We start from the raw sequence: 17069 nt of genomic DNA on the forward strand, positions 1-17069 counted from the left end.
ACGCATCACCAAGATCAATCTATGGAGTAACTAGCAACGAGAGAGAGGAGAGCGCATCTTCATACCGTTGAAGATCGCGAGATGGAAGCGTTGCAAGAACGCGGATGAGGGAGTCGTACTCGTAGCGATTCAGATCGCGGTGGATTCCGATCCTAGCGCCGAACAACGGCGCCTCCGCGTTCAACACACGTGCAGCCCGGTGACGTCTCCCGCACCTTGATCCAGCAAGGAGGAGGGAGAGGTTGAGGAAGAGGGCTCCAACAGCAGCACGACAGCGTGGTGGTGATGGAGTGGCAGTTCTCCGGCAGGGCTTCGCCAAGCTCACGCGGAGGAGGAAAGGTGTTGGGGAGGGGAGGGGCTGCGCCTTGGATGTGGTACTGCAGCCCTCCCCTCACCCCTCTATTTATAGGGAGAAGGGGGAAGGGGGCCGGGGGGCGGCGGCCAAGGGGGAGGGGGCTTGCCCCCAAAGCAAGGGGGGCGCCCCCCTTTAGGGTTCCCCCCAACCCTAGGCGCATGGGCCCTAGGGGGTTGGCACCCAGCCCACTTAGGGGCTGGTTCCCTTCCACCTACAGCCCATAAGGCCCTCCGGGGCAGGTGGACCCTCCCGGTGGACCCCCGGAACCCCTCCGGTGGTCCCGGTACAATACCGGTATACCCCCGAATATTTCCGGTGACCGTATGATGACTTCCCATATATAAATCTTCACCTCCGGACCAATCCGGAACTCCTCGTGACGTCTGGGATCTCATCCGGGACTCCGAACAACATTAGGTAATCACATACAAATCTTCCTTATAACCCTAGCGTCATCGAACCTTAAGTGTGTAGACCCTACGGGTTCGGGAATCATGCAGACATGACCGAGACACCTCTCTAGCCAATAACCAACAGCGGGATCTGGATACCCATGTAGGCTCCCACACGTTCCACGATGATCTCATCGGATGAACCACGATGTCGAGGATTCAAGCAATCCCGTATACAATTCCCTTTGTCAATCGGTACGTTACTTGCCCGAGATTCGATCATCGGTATCCCAATACCTCGTTCAATCTCGTTACCGGCAAGTCACTTTACTCGTTCCGTAATGCATGATCCCGTGACTAACTACTTAGTCACATTGAGCTCATTATGATGATGCATTACCGAGTGGGCCCAGAGATACCTCTCCGTCATACGGAGTGACAAATCCCAGTCTCGATCCGTGCCAACCCAACAGACACTTTCGGAGATACCTGTAGTGCACCTTTATAGCCACCCAGTTACGTTGTGACGTTTGGTACACCCAAAGCATTCCTACAGTATCCGGGAGTTGCACGATCTCATGGTCTAAGGAAATGATACTTGACATTAGAAAAGCTTTAGCAAACGAACTACACGATCTAGTGCTATGCTTAGGATTGGGTCTTGTCCATCACATCATTCTCCTAATGATGTGATCCCGTTATCAATGACATCCAATGTCCATGGTCAGGAAACCGTAACCATCTATTGATCAACGAGCTAGTCAACTAGAGGCTCACTAGGGACATGTTATGGTCTATGTGTTCACACATGTATTACGATTTTCGGATAACACAATTATAGCATGAACAATAGACAATTATCATGAACAAGGAAATATAATAATAACCATTTTATGATTGCCTCTAGGGCATATTTCCAACAATAACACCCATAGTCCTGCTCTGCGGGGTCTCCGCATGATCACTATCTCAATAAGTAGCTACAAGTGGCTCCTTGAGCTGTTTGGCTAGAGGAGGAATAAGGGGAAGGCTAGCTCTCTCCTCTCTCTACGTGTGTGTGGTCTCTAAGAAGCTGAACCCTTTGCATGGGTGTCCTGGGGGGTTTATATAGGCCTACCCCCAGGGGTACAATGGTAATCTAGCCGAGTGTAGGACCCGGCTGTCAGTGTCTCTGGTGGCCGACTTCTCCGTCGGCAGCTGGGGCCCGCCGCCTGGTGGGTCCCACCGGCTGTCTCATACTTGGCCGACAGGCCGCACCCGCTGCTTGCGGGTCTTGCCGGCTGCTTAGTACTGTAGCCATGCTGCTGATGATGCGTGCTTTGTCGGGGAGAACGTGGCTATAGTCCTGCCGCCTGGTGGGCGTTCACTGTAGCCACACCCCGTCTCTTCTGGTTAATGGCGCACAAACTCCAAGGAAGGGGGAGGGCCGCCTGGTCAGGGGCCGGCCTCCCCCTGAGCCGACTGGTCAGGGCTCGCCGCCTTCTGGCTTCTCTCGGACAGGTAGGGCCCGCCGCCTGCGGGCCGCACCGACAGCCCGTCGTGGGAGCATGTCCTCTTCTGCCATGGTGATGTCATGGGCCGCATGGCAACAGTGCTGCGCTGGGCGAGGGACGTCTGCCCAATACGCTGCACTGTGCCACGCTCCGCCCTAGATTCGGGGTGGCAGGCTGCACTGTTGCCACACCCTGTCTCGTCGTAATTATGTGGGTGCTAACCTTGAGGGCACGAGGGGCCGCCTGCTAGGAGTCGGCCCACTCGGTGGTCGTCTTCTGGGTTTCGCCGCCTCCTGGCAGCCGGCCGTTTGGACCAGCGGGCCCCAAGAAGGCGGCCTTCTGCCTTTGATTCTTGAGGGGCGCAGCCGGCCCCGATGTCTTGAAATACCATGGGAGGCTGATGAGGCTACCCGTGGTCATTTACTCCGACATGTATGTTGCATATAAGGGGCTGTTTGGATGGTAGCCTCAACCTGCCATGCCAATAATTTGACGTTGACCGATGGGGGTGGCGTGCATTTGGTTCACAGCCAATATTTTGGATCCTAGCCAAAATTTTGGTCACCGGTTCAGTTTCTGCAGTCCGCGCGTGGGCGAGGCGCTAGCGGCAAATTCCTTCGCCAAAATATCACATGCACCTTCGTAGTTGACGAAACGTCTCCGCCCACTGCACAAACATCGTCGAAAAGCCTAAACTAAAGGCCTATTCGGAGTCCCTCCGCTCCACGACCCAGTTCCCGGAGTAGGCGGAGTTGTAGTCGAAAATCGTGGAGCGGGGAAACAATTGCAGGCGGAGTTGTAGTTGAAAATCGTGGAGCGGGGACACAATTGCTCCATATATTCTGTGATTTCGCAGAGCCGACGGAGTTGTATTGAAAATCATGGAGCGAGGAAATAGCTGTCCCACAGTACGATTTCGCGGAGCCGGCGAATTGTCGAATAACTCCTAAATCCAAGAAAATACAAGCAACAATGCTAAGTTCAGAACTTGAATCCTGGTGGACTGGTTTCTTGACTACAGAAAAACTAATCATCCGAGCTACGCTCAATTCATTGTCTTAATCAACATTTAAGAACACATTCGTCCCTCTTTCCCTATTTTTTCAGAAACCTACACTCGTTTAATCTTAAACAAACTCAAACGTACATTCCTTTAAACTTCAACTTAAACTGATCATCATAAGAGGTGGCCACTGACAGCTGCCATTGCTCCCAAAATCCTCAAACCGCAAAAACCAGGGGAGCATCCTCTGTCTTCCTCCTCTGCCTCCTCCTTCCTCTACGTCTTCCTCCTCCACCCCCTTCCTCATCTCAACCCCACTTCAACTACAGATCCACCTCGACCTCGAGCGGCTTCCCATGGCGTCGCCCTCCGGAAACCCTAATCCCAACCCCAACCCCAACGTCCCCTTCGAGCTCAGCAGGCTCTTCAAGCCTCCCCCAAACCCTAACCACCCCACAACCGTGCCGACCCCCACTGGCATCTTCCCGGGCGCCCCGCCCGGCGCGCCGATGGTCACCGGGCCGCCGGGCCCCTACTCCTACCCGCCCGCCACCCCGCCCTTCCACCGCAACCAGTACCTCAACTACCCCACCGATCCCAACGCCGTCCACCTCCCCGTCGCCGCCTTCGCGAACCCTAACCCCGCCGCAAACCCTATCCCTAACCACAGCCCCGGCCCCAATCCGGGAGCTCGGCTCATGCAGCTGCTGGGCAACACCGCGCCCACCCACCTCGAGTCCGTGGTGTCCATGCCGCCTACGTCATCGGAGTTCTCTGGCGGCCCGGTGGCGCCGCTGCCAGCGATGCCGTCCGCGCCGCCGGCGAGGATGACAAGCACAAGCAGCAAGATGCCCCGGGGCAGGCTGCTGGGACCGGGGGACAGGGCCGTGCACGACGTGGACTCGCGGCTGCCAGGGGAGGCGCAGCCACCACAGCTGGAAGTGACGCCCATCACCAAGTACACTTCGGACCCGGGGTTGGTGCTGGGCCGGCAGATCGCTGTAAACCGAACGTACATCGTGTACGGCCTCAAGCTTGGCAACATCCGCGTGCTCAACATCAACACCGCACTCCGCTCGCTCCTTCGTGGGCACACACAGGTATGTCTTCTGTAGACTGATCGTACCAATAACTTTTTGCTGTTGAGTAGTGTATATGCTCAAGTGCCTTGTTGGAGCCCGTGATGTTAGTGCAGATTTGTTGCTCTATGCATAAGCATTAATTTGTGTGGCGAGGAAACGGTGTGATGCTATGGTGTAGACTATGCCTCAATCATAAATTCATTTCCAATGATGGGATGCATGGAAATTGATTGGTATAAACTAGATACAGATTAGTTCACCTGAAAAAGTTAAGTGTTGCATGGTGTATATACACAAAACATGCAATCTCAAAGTACGAACTCGCGCTGGATCTAGTGTTGTTCCCTACGTACCGGGGGCAGCAAATCTGGACTCTTATATTGCATATGATGACAGTCATATTCCAGTCTGAGGTCTTGACTACTAACTATTAACTAAATATGGGTGGGATATTTATTGGAAGGTTATGTTGTCAAGTGAAATAATATGGTGCTACGTGCAGCAGAAATCCAAAGGGAATAGCTAATATGCTTGCTGCATAAGCCAGGTTCAGGTTATTAATGACTAGTCATATTTATAGTCCACTGGAATTAATTCTTCTTTCTCATACTGACGGGTCCATTTGTCATCTGTTATCGTACTTATATAATATGAGCTGTACATATCTGATTTTCAGCGCCAATTTTTTATTAGTTCTGCATTTGTCTTGTTTCATGAGGTAATGTTGATTTTAGTTCGCATGAAGGTGCATTTCTTTATTATATTTAGCGTGGCCTTATTTTGTTTGCTGCAGAGGGTGACGGACATGGCTTTCTTTGCAGAAGATGTCCATCGTTTAGCAAGGTACTTCTATCGATATATGGGACCTTCTGGATGCCTTTTCTTATAATTTTAGGGTAGCTCTGTTGGGTACCTTTGCTACTGTGCCATCATTTTATTGGATGGTGCTCACCTGACAGAAGGGTGTAGTGCCCTCCAGTTATTGCACACCATAGCTGGTTTCATCACTAATCCTTCTCTTTCACACACAGTTAATATTTTGTTTTGCTTCTCGACAGTGCAAGCGTAGATGGGCGTATATATGTATGGAAGATTGACGAGGGACCCGATGAGGAAAATAAACCACAAATCACAGGAAAGATTGAAATGGCCATCCAGATAGTAGGAGATGCTGGAACTTACCATCCAAGAATATGCTGGCACTCCCATAAGCAAGTAGAGCCTCATCTATACCACCTGTCGCTTTCGGTGTCTTACTGGTTTTCTGTTAATGATTTATGCACTCATCTTGCAGGAAATTCTGTTTGTTGGAATAGGGAACTGTGTCTTAAAAATAGACACAACAAAAGTGGGAAGAGGAAGAGACTTCAGTAAAGAAGAGCCTCTTAAATGTTCACTTGATAAGCTCATTGATGGTGTGCACTTGGTTGGTAAACATGACGGGGATGTCACAGATCTGTCCTTATCTCAATGGATGACTACCCGTCTGGCTTCAGCATCAAAAGATGGCACGGTTTGTACAAAATATCCTGTTATTGGTTAAGAAACCTATACTTCATGATAGGCAATAGCACAGTAAATAAATGGTTGGCAAAGCAAATGATCCTGAACATCCCGCTTAAACTTCAGTTCCATTGCACATTCAATTTCAGATTTGTTTCGATTTAATTGATAGTGTCTAAAATGTTTGAATATGCTGTCCAGCTCCACTGTGAGCTGTATGCAACTAAAGCATGCTAGGACTGCTGATCTTAGTTCAGTTAATTTTTGTTATCCTGCTAGACATGGGCAAAAATGCCATTCTCGTAGAAGTTTCTTCTTTTGTGATGGCGATCTGGGAATAACCTACCTGTTCTTTTGTTGGCGCCATGTGACCAAAAGATACTCTCTGAATCTGTAGATGCAGTTTATTATGTGTACTGTTTATTTTGGCAGGTAAAAATCTGGGATGATCGCAGGACAGTGCCTTTATCTGTGATGAAACCGCATGATGGTAAAGCTGTTTATTCGGTTTCTTTCCTTACAGCACCAGAGCAACCAAATCATATAAATCTCGTTACAGCGGTATGCATTCTTCTACCCTCAGCAGCATGTTATTCTGTAAACAATGAATAACCACAACACAGTTGCCCAGTTCATATAGGATTGATTGAAGTCTCACCATGCTTAAACATCATGGCAGTGCCTGAAAACTGGAGTTAAATAGTGCAGAAAGGATCACTGTGTCCTAATTATAGTTTGCATAGGTTTTCCTGTTATCAGTATGTCGTTACGATAAACAATGCATGGACACTCTTGCAAACTTGGAAATTAATCTTGCGTATGCCTTCATTTAGCATAATTCTTTCATGGTGTTAACTTTTGTGAAATATCGCAGGGGCCTCTCAACCGAGAAGTAAAAATCTGGGCTTCCTCTGATAAGGAAGGTTGGTTGTTGCCAAGTGAATCTGAGACTTGGAGATGCACTCAAACTCTGGAACTTGTGAGTTCTCTGGAAAATAGGTTTGAGGAAGCATTTTTCAACCAAGTAGCAGTGTTGCCACAAGCTAGCCTTATTTTGCTTGCGAATGCCAAAAAGAACGCTATATATGCTATTCATGTTGAGTATGGTCCAGATCCTGCTTCTACTCGTCTGGACTATATAGCAGATTTCACAGTTGCAATGCCTATTTTAAGTCTGACGGGAACACATGAAAGCCAGCCTGATGGTGAACATGTAGTACAAGTCTATTGTGTCCAGACAATGGCTATCCAGCAGTATGGATTGGAGTTATCACTCTGTTTGCCTCCTACAGCTGATAACGCTGGGCTTGGTAGGGATCTGGCTATTTCCCATGTATATGAGAGACCTCTAGAAGTGGCATCAGTGGAGTCATCAACAGAAACTAAACCACTGAGTGATCATCAGGGAACAGGTAACACAATAGTAACTTAACACCCTATTGCTTCAGTTAATTCACACTCTTGATGTTGGTATTAAAATTTCATCCCCATTGTCTGTGTACACAGAAGTTGATACTGCTACTCATGTCTCATCCCCAACTCCTTCATCAAACATGGATAATGCTGGATCTTATGCAGAAGCTGTCTTGAGAAGAGATGCTTCAAGAGGTCCATCTCTTGGTGATCATGATGGGGACAAGTCATCTGTTGATTATTCAAAGAAAAGGATGGATTCTGATGGTACAAGTGGGCAAGGAGCATTTGATAGGAAGGATTGCTTTGGGAATGAAGAGCCAAGAGGTGGCCAGGTTGATGGTACAGTTTCAGATCCTCATCCCACGTTTAAGGTCGGAGTGAATGCCACACACTTGATTACCCCATCTGAAATTATTTCAGGTGTGCTCCCATCTGCTGAATCGACTGCTAATGGCAGCCCACAGAATGCAGAAATGGAGTCAAAACTTGTGGTTGAGAAAAAAGCAGATCAAAATATTGGATTTGAGGATGTTAAGGAGACCCAAATTGTTCAAGAGAAAATGGAGAGACTTAACATGTCTTCAGAGCAAACTGTAGAGACAATTAGTGAACGTTCGGTAACAACTGACAAGTATAGTGTGGAAGATTCACAGAGATCAGACCCCACACTTCTGAAACAACATTCTGGTGCTCGGGATGAAAATCTTCCAAGAAGAACAGCTGAAGCTACTGAAAACATCAATGGCTCTTCGTCAAGGAACTTGCAGTTACCCTCACCTACCAAAGAGGAGAAAGTTCTGCATCCTCAGGTGTCTGGGCAGATGTCTCCTCTTACAAGCACTTTCAACTCTACTGATTCATCACATGAACACCCAAGCAATACAAACCCTGCCATTGATTCTGTCCCGCAAGTATCTGCCATTCAAGGAAAATTGCAACAGGTGATTACAATAGAAGTTTCTCTCCCTTAGTGCTGAAACTTGTCTGACATTATTCGATGCTGGTAGACTTCAAATGATTTACATCGAAATAGTTGCTAGAAAATGTGCTAAGACTGCAGCCCAGTTAAACATGAACATTTGTTAGATAAATTGAGTTGTGGTTGATCAAAATTTATAGCCGATTTATCAGTTCATCCCCTTTGTTTTGATGGTTGAAGTAATTAAAACAGCTGGAACTTAGGTGTCAGCTTGGCTTTTGTTTAGTTACAAGAATGAAATTGTCACTCACCATTACATAAAAGGAAATGCCAGTTCTTTCATGTGATCCGGAATAAGTATGTGTGTTTCAGGTCAAGTAATAAGCCTGAAATTGAGATTCTAACCTGTGATTGTGCATTGCGCATCATTCCTGATCCGCATATTGAACTTTAGAGTTGGAAATAGATCATGGGCTTATCTACTTCTGACTTTCTGAGGACTGCTGCTCTCTAACTGCTTGTTAAAATGCCTTTGGACAATGCCAATGCATGTTGCTTGAATACAGCAGCATACAGTTAATGTTGTAAATCACCCGCAAAAAAAATAAATGTTGTATAACATCCTGGTTGTATAGTAAAAATTCTACTCCCCCCCTTCCAAATTAATTGAAGTTCTAGCTTCGTCCTAAGTAACTTTATTAAGTTTGACCAAGTATATAGAAAAATGTGCTAATATTTACAAAGTCAAATATATAGAGTATGAAATATATTTTAAGGCAAATTTAATGAAACTATTTGGTGCTGTAGATGCTCGTATATTTTTTCTGTAGTCTTGGTGAAATTTTAAAAAGTTTGACTTAGGACAAAGCTAGAACTTCCAAGTAATTTGGAATTGAGGGATTAGTTTCCAAGCAAGCGACTGTGCACCATATTAACCTCTAATCTTGATTGCACTGTCCTAGTTTTCTATAATTTCTGAACTATTCTTGTGTTCATGTTGTTCCATAATATGAAAGTATTTTTTGTTACTTGATGCCATGGAAGCATGACATAATTTATCTTGCACAAAGACAGTCTTAAATTTTAGTTCTGATGCAAGGCATTACGATATTGACAATGCTTGTGCCATTGCAGCTTATGGCAATGCATACTGACATGCAAAAGCAGCTGAACACAATTGTGTCTGCTCCTATTGCAAAGGAGGGCAAAAGGATCGAGACATCACTTGGGCGTAATATTGAGAAGTCCATAAAGGCTAACGTTGATGCCATGTGGGCTCGTATCCAGGAGGAAAATGCAAGGCATGAAAAGGTTGAAAGAGAGCGAATGCAGCAGATTTCTACTCTAATCACAACTTCTGTAAACAAGGACATTCCTGCTATACTGGAGAAATCATTAAAGAGAGAAATATCGTTGTTGGGACCCACCATTGCACGAACAACAACACCTATCATTGAGAAGTCCTTGTCTTCTGCTGTTTCGGATTCGCTTCAGGTTGGGGCTATTCTTGTTGTTCCCTATATTGTGATTTCCCTCATATTTCTCATCAATTTTTCCGTTTCAGAAAGTTCTCGGGGAAAAGGTTGCGAATCAGCTGGATAAGTCCATAAGTACGAAACTTGAAGCTACTGTTGCTAAGCAGATCCAAACACAGTTCCATACATCTGCCAAGCAGGCACTTCAGGTATGTATCTTTGGCGCGTATATAGTCCTTGTAGATCATTAGCAGCAAAGCTCTTAATTTCAAATGGAACATGGTAAGCATGATTTGTTTGTGCCAACTTGATTTGTTTTTTCACAGTTATTATGTTTCGTGCGCATTACATATTTAGGGGGTGTTTGGTTACAGGGACTTATTGGTGTAGGGACTTAAATAAGTCCCTTTAAGTCCCATCTAAACCAAACAGGAGGGACTTATAGGGACTTAAAGTGGGCATTTGGGACTTATGAAATAAGACTCTCAAGGAGGGACTTATAGTTGTAATATGGTCTTTTAGTCCATGTTAAGTCCCAGGAACCAAACAAGTAGGGACTTATTAGGGACTTGGGACTTATAAGTTGGGACTAAAAAAAGTCCTAGGACTTATGAACCAAACAGGGCCTTAGAATTGAATGGCTGGTGGAATGAACCTATCCTTGCATGGGATTGTGCACGTTGGAGTTGTTTTTAGGTGTTCTTTAGGAAGATCATATGGGTAGGTGATGTCTAAGAATAAGATCATGAAACATTGTATTTTGTGAGCAGATTTGTCGCATAGTGCCATGTAGCATGGGCATATCTCGTAGGCACACATCCATTCACTCCAAATACTGTACCATGCTAATTTAGTCAGCCAAGCACCTTGTAATTTACTATTTTGGCAACCAAACAAAATCTTGCATATCCAACCCCAACTTCTATAACTGTACATACAAAATGAGATTCCATTGGGTCACCAAGCAACTCACTACATATCTGGATCGGGTTATTACCATGGATGATCATTTTGTCAGCATTGATTTATTGCTTCTTAATTTGGGCCCTGCAGGATGCTTTACGGTCAAGCTTTGAGTCATCAATTATCCCAGCATTTGAACAATCTTGTAAGACAATGTTTGAGCAAGTGGATGGTGCATTCCAGAAGGGCATGTCTGAGCATGGTACTGCTATCCAGCAGCAGGTTGCAGCAGCACATAGTCCATTGGCACAGACTTTAAGGGTAGGCTTGCAAGTCTTTCATTTTGTTCTTATTACATGCAGTGCCAGAGGCCATAAATATGAAGACACAAGCTCTATATATTATACAGTTTTCCCATATGCTGAGTAATGCTCATACTTTCATTCTCATTTGATTTTTTTTCAGGAAACAATCAATTCAGCATCATCAATTACCCAGGGTCTTACATCAGAGTTACTTGATGGCCAGCGCAAGCTTTTGGCACTAGTTGCATCAGGGAACCCAATATCACATAATACTGCTTTGCAGCCCATCAACGGACCAATACCCAATCTCCCCGAGGTACTAAATACTAAATTTTCCACTCTCTAGGGGTCTACCTATTTGCTCTATCAGACTGTTTCCATCCTTAGCCTTCTGTACAATTGAATACGTGGGTTTTCTGAATATTGAAATAAGGGGTCTACCTATTTGCTCTATCTATTTGATAATAGTCTTAACCCCCCACCCCACCACAGTTCATTTGTGTGTTTTCTGAATATTGAAAACATCAAGCATTTGGTTTACTGGTTGTAATTGCTGTTTTAGGCTGATGTTCCACTGGACCCGATGAAGGAGTTAACCAGACTATTATCTGAGCAAAAAATCGATGAGGCGTTTACGATGGCTCTTCAAAGAAGTGACGTCTCCATGGTATCTTGGTTGTGCTCTCAGGTATTGGCCACACTTCAATTTTTTAAGTGTGGTTGGCTTATTCCCCATTTTCTTGAGCAAATCAAGAGATGTAGACATACAAATTTGCATCTTATAGTTAGTCCATCTGATGCACCCATGCTTTCGTTACACCATGGAGAAACACTTTCATCAGGCCATACAACCTTTTAACTAGCATATGTATAAGTGTTGATACCTGATACCCTTTCTGGCAGGTTGATTTGCAAGGTCTGTGTAGACTGAACCCCGTTCCTCTGAACCAAGGGGTCCTTCTGGCCCTTTTCCAGCAACTGGCATGCGACATAGCCAACGACACACCCCTGAAGCTTCAATGGATGACAGCGGTCGCCATGGCAATCCAACCAACCCATCAGATGATTGCAGCGCATGTGAGGCCAATATTTGAGCAAGTCTATGGCGTCTTGGCCCGCCAACAGTCGGTACCAGGAACCAGCCCACTGGAAGCCAACAACATCCGCCTAATGATGCATGTAATCAACTCGGTGATGATGACCCACAAGTGATATGATAGGGCGTATTCTGTAGCCGCTGTAAGTTTGAACCACCATATGATCTATTCGTGAGCCCGTGTACAGAGGGAATTTTGAGAAGTGGCTCTTGAACCGGCAATGTGGCAGTGATACCATACTCCTACCTAGAAGGTGTTGTAAATTGGTTATGTTCGAGCCCGTACTTATGGCGCCTACCACCTTGTTTGGTGGAGCGCTTTAGCTCGTTACTTGCATTCCTTGCACATGCGTTGAGATGTTTGTGGCCACCGTGCCAGTGTCGTGTGTGAATCCTGACGCTGACTATGGCAGTTTAAATGTTTTGGTGTGAACCATGGAGCTGCCGTGGCCTCGATGATGTCAGTTTGTTTATTTTGGTAAAGAGGGAGTTGGGAGTCCTGTGTACAGAGGGAATTTTGAGAAGTGGCTCTTAAACCGGCAATGTGGCAGTGATACCATATCCATACCTAGAAGGTGTTGTAAATTGGTTATGTTCGAGTCCGTACTTATGGTGCCTACCACCTTGTTTGGTGGAGCGCTTTAGCTCGTTATTTGCATTCCTTGCACATGCGTTGAGATGTTTGTGGCCACCGTGCCAGTGTCGTGTGTGAATCCTGACGCTGACGATGGCAGTTTAAACGTTCTGGTGTGAACCATGGAGCTGCCGCGGCACCGACGATGTCAGTTTGTTTATTTTGGTAAAGAGGGAGTTGAGAGTCCCGTGTACAGAGGGAATTTTGAGAAGTGGCTCTTGAACCGGCAATGTGGCAGTGATACCATACCCCTACCTAGAAGGTGTTGTAAATTGGTTATGTTCGCAATGTGGCAGTGATACCATACCCCTACCTAGAAGGTGTTGTAAATTGGTTATGTTCGAGTCCGTACTTATGGCGCCTACCACCTTGTTTGGTGGAGCGCTTTAGCTCGTTACTTGCATTCCTTGCACATGCGTTGAGATGTTTGTGGCCATCGTGCCAGTGTCGTGTGTGAATCCTGACGCTGACGATGGCAGTTTAAACGTTCTGGTGTGAACCATGGAGCTGCCGCGGCACCGATGATGTCAGTTTGTTTATTTTGGTAAAGAGGGAGTTGGGAGTCCCGTGTACAGAGGGAATTTTGAGAAGTGGCTCTTGAACCGGCAATGTGGCAGTGATACCATACCCCTACCTAGAAGGTATTGTAAATTGGTTATGTTCGCAATGTGGCAGTGATACCATACCCCTAACTAGAAGGTGTTGTAAATTGGTTATGTTCGAGTCCGTACTTATGGCGCCGACCACCTTGTTTGGTGGAGCGCTTTAGCTCATTACTTGCATTCCTTGCACATGCGTTGAGATGTTTGTGGCCACCGTGCCAGTGTCGTGTGTGAATCCTGACGCTGACGATGGCAGTTCAAACGTCTTGGTGTGAACCATGGAGCTGCCGCGGCACCGATGATGTCAGTTTGTTTATTTTGATAAAGAGGGAGTTGGGAGTTGGAACACGCGAAAGTTTTGATGCATCCTCAGCGCGCTGGTTCTGTGTCGGCCAATGGAAGAAAGAAGGGTCGTGCTAACGTCTGATCTACGCAGGACACTGTAATCTACTCCCTATCCCTCCGTTCCGATTTAGTCGTCGCGGCGTTTTTTTTGCGAAAACCCCCTTCATCTATTTCCGACCGAACCCGCGAGGACCGCGCTCACTCTCTTCTCCGGCTGGCCGCCGCGGTCCGCTCAGTGCTCTTCTCCGGCTCGCCGCCGCGCTCTCTCCCCTCCCCACCCACCTTCTATCGCGTCGCCGCGCTCTCCTCCCCCACCTTCGGTGGCCTCTCCGCGCTCCTCTCCTCCTTCCCGCGGCGAACTTCAAAAAGCTTGGACCTTTGAGTTCAAGCTGGCGACGGATTCCATCGATGCGAGGCCGAAGGCGCCAGATCCAGACCACCACCAACACAACGCCGGCGACTGGACGCCACGGGGACGCCGACGAGCTGCTGTCGTCCACCACGACGCGACGGTGGCGAGTTGGCACTGTCAGGGACGGACCTGCAGGCAGGAGGAGAGGAAGGCAGCACCCTTCACAGCCGCCAAGCTCCTGGCGCCGGTGGCCGCGAGCTTGAGGGGAGGAGACCTCCTTCCCTGCATCCTCCTCTGCCGAGGCAGCCGGCGAGGCGCCCCTGCTCTGGTGAGACAAATCCTTCTCTCTAATGCAAAAAAATTCGATCAATCACATTTTGATGTTGCCGACACGGTTCGTGCAATCACATCTGCATAGATAGTTGAATCAAATAGAGTATTGCCTGCCGCTGCTCAGTTTTTTGTTTTCTGAACTGCATTGTCGACTGGGTCCATCAGAACCTGTCTGAACTTTGAATTTTTATCTTGTGGCACCATCAGAGATAGACTGAATTTTTATTTTGTTTACCATTTAATCCCCCAAGCCAAGTCTCTATGCAATCTTCAGCGTTTGCAAAGTGGTAATCAAACAGATTGAACAAGGGGAGAAAGTACTCCACCTCTATGGATCTGAACATTCCTCTATGGATCTGTACATGTCTAGCCATGGGGACAGGTGAAAAAAAGGGGAGTAGATTCATCCCCACAGCAAAACAAGCATTGTTTGATACACTTTCCACCTCTATGGATATGAACATCTCTAGTTAGTATACTTTGATTAAGCACTAGCCAAATGAATGTTTTGATTCTTAAGGTATTCTCATCTTCCACATGAATTAGTAATTTTTCATTATGGGTAGAGCTCTTGCAACTTGCAAGATGACAAAGTTAGTTTTGCACAGCACACATGGATTACTTTTGGAGAATTATTGCTTTTCGGAAATGGACAAATTAAGGAATACTCCACATCCAGAAAAGGAGTAAGAAGCAGGTGGAGCCTGAAATCACTGCAGCATGAGTTCTCTATTGCAGGAAAATAATGCAGCCTCCACATCCATCAACAAAGAGGGGGGGGGGGGCGCACACACATTAACAGCTCATTAAGCAAGAGGAGATAGCAGGACCATCCAGTTAAATCTCATTCTTATCTTCTTCTTCTTTCTTCCCTTGAGAAATTAATCAATTAATTATAAGTAGGAGTATTTTACAGAGGAAGATGCAAAAACAGTTACTGGTCATTCAACTTATATAAATCTTCTGCCAACATCACCTTATCTGAATCTTCTGCCAACATCACCTTATCTGAATCTTCAAGTACTCATGGCTGCAAATGTCATTCAGCTCCTGGTTCTCTTTTCCTGCTGCTTGGAGGCTACTGGTACTCGAAGGGTGTTTCTACCGCTTGAAGGAGGTGGCTGCTCTTTTCCTGCTGCTCGGAGGCTACTCGTGCTCTTTTCCTGCTGCTTGAAGGCTACTGGTACTCGAAGGGTGTTTCTACCGCTTGAAGGAGGTGGCTGCTCTTTTCCTGCTGCTCGGAGGCTACTCGTGCTCTTTTCCTGCTGCTTGAAGGCTGTTGTTGCTCTTTTCCTGCTTCTTGGAGACTGCTAGTACTCGAAGGGTGTTTTTGCTGCTTGAACGCTCCTAATTCTCTTTTCCTGCTGCTTGGAGGCTGCTGGTATTCGAATGGTGTTTCTGCTTCTTGAAGGCTGTTGCGGCTCTTTTCTTGCTGCTCTTTTCCTGCTGCTTCTGCTGCTAAGATTGCTTCTGCCTCTTCTATAAAGGCTATGGTCTGTTCAACTAGCTCACGGTCGATAGATAGAGCTATAGGAAGCCGTCCTTCTGCCTGCCGGCGTCCTTGCTCATGTGAGGGATCGAGTAGTCTATTGCTCCTTTGTTTCTCATTTCCTCTCGGATGCATGACTGCAGCGTCATGAAGCTTCTAGCTAGCTTATCAACCGGGTAGTTTCGATATTCCTCCTCCACACCTTCTATCAGTTCCCTGATGCTTTGAGGTGCTCTGCTATCGGTGTGGGACTAGAGAGACCTGAATATGCAGAGATCAAGAATGTTCATGTCGGGACTGTTTGGAGGCTGTTGAAGCAACTTAATTTCCAAATCAGTCTGTTCTACGACTTGTCGAAAAACCGGGTCATCGGGAATAATATGTGGTGTGGCATTATCTTGTTGGATATAGATTGTCCGTCCTTCATCTTCGTCCGGCCAGCGCTCTTGGATCGCAGGAATAAGTTTCTCACACATGTAATACCTCATTACATCTCGTGTGACTTTCAATGATTTGAGCTCGAGTGTCCCTTTATCTCTATTTTCACTCGTTCTTTGAGCAGGAGACTCTGTGACAAAAGCCCAAATGCCGAGCTTTCCATCAAATGTGACCTCACCACCTTCGCCATATCTTGGTTTAGCCACGGCAGCGAGAAACATCACCTTGGTGATGCTATCCTTATGATGCAAGGTGCGCAAGGGGTCGGGTTCTTGGGAAGCAAATAGTAGTTGTTCACCTCCCCAGTTGTGACGCCCTGATAATTAAGCTACAGTGAACCTCTGTTAATGATGCCACGTCACCTCGGTTATTGTCGTCAATCTCCCGATGATTCAATCCCGTTCGAATTCAAAATTCAAACTCAAGTCAAACGGCAAAAGTTTTCAAACATTAAAACTAAAATGTTCTATTTGTGAAAAATAATCCCTAGCTAATAATGGTGAAGAAACCCCATTTTTATAAAATGTTTAAATACCCTTAGGTGATTAAAACAGTAGCAAAAACCAATATTTAAATGCTTTTATAATTAACAAAATACTAAACTAAATTGCTTTGGGGTCAAACCTTTTGTTGTAGTGGGTTTTAATGTATTACTAAATTAGGGATCATTTTAATATTAGATAAAAACTAAATGAAAGAGAAACTAGAAATAAAATAGAAAAGAAAAATAAATAAAAAGTAAAAAGAAAACAAAAGAAAAGAAACCCCGGCTCCCCAAGGGCCTTGGCCCAGTGGCCCAGCTGGCCGGCTAGCCCAAACCGGCCCAGGCCGCCCCCCTCACTCCCTTATCCCCTGTCCCCGAACCCTAGCGCCCACTACCCCCCCCCCCACACTTCTCCCCGATCCCCTTCTTCTCCCCATCTGGATCGGGCAA

At 46.4% G+C, this 17069-nt stretch overlaps 1 protein-coding gene across 2 annotated transcripts; it reads left to right on the forward strand.

Moving 5' to 3' along the window:
* Nucleotides 1-3449: 3449 nt before the first annotated feature.
* On the forward strand, nucleotides 3450-12448 carry LOC123166762 (enhancer of mRNA-decapping protein 4). Of its 2 annotated transcripts, XM_044584561.1 has the most exons (14): nucleotides 3450-4343; nucleotides 5119-5168; nucleotides 5384-5540; nucleotides 5620-5838; nucleotides 6261-6389; nucleotides 6703-7240; nucleotides 7335-7583; nucleotides 7665-8185; nucleotides 9298-9657; nucleotides 9728-9847; nucleotides 10692-10862; nucleotides 11007-11162; nucleotides 11409-11534; nucleotides 11750-12448. In XM_044584561.1, the coding sequence occupies exons 1-14, from the start codon at nucleotides 3600-3602 to the stop codon at nucleotides 12056-12058; spliced, it is 3849 nt and encodes a 1282-aa protein (XP_044440496.1). In that variant the 5' UTR covers nucleotides 3450-3599; the 3' UTR covers nucleotides 12059-12448. The 2 variants fall into 2 exon arrangements, with proteins under 2 accessions (XP_044440496.1, XP_044440495.1); XM_044584560.1 differs by having other exon boundaries at nucleotides 7335-8185.
* The last annotated feature ends 4621 nt before the right edge of the window (nucleotides 12449-17069 follow it).

The sequence above is a fragment of the Triticum aestivum genome, chromosome 7D, assembly GCF_018294505.1.
Source record: "Triticum aestivum cultivar Chinese Spring chromosome 7D, IWGSC CS RefSeq v2.1, whole genome shotgun sequence".
Classification (NCBI taxonomy): domain Eukaryota; kingdom Viridiplantae; phylum Streptophyta; class Magnoliopsida; order Poales; family Poaceae; genus Triticum; species Triticum aestivum.

Coding starts and splice junctions, on each gene's coding strand:
- LOC123166762 (XM_044584560.1), top strand. CDS start 3,600: ATGGCGTCGCCCTCCGGAAACCCTAATCCCAACCCCAACCCCAACGTC. Junction 5,169..5,383: donor GATGTCCATCGTTTAGCAAG/GTACTTCTATCG, acceptor GCTTCTCGACAG/TGCAAGCGTAGATGGGCGTA. Junction 5,541..5,619: donor GCTGGCACTCCCATAAGCAA/GTAGAGCCTCAT, acceptor CTCATCTTGCAG/GAAATTCTGTTTGTTGGAAT.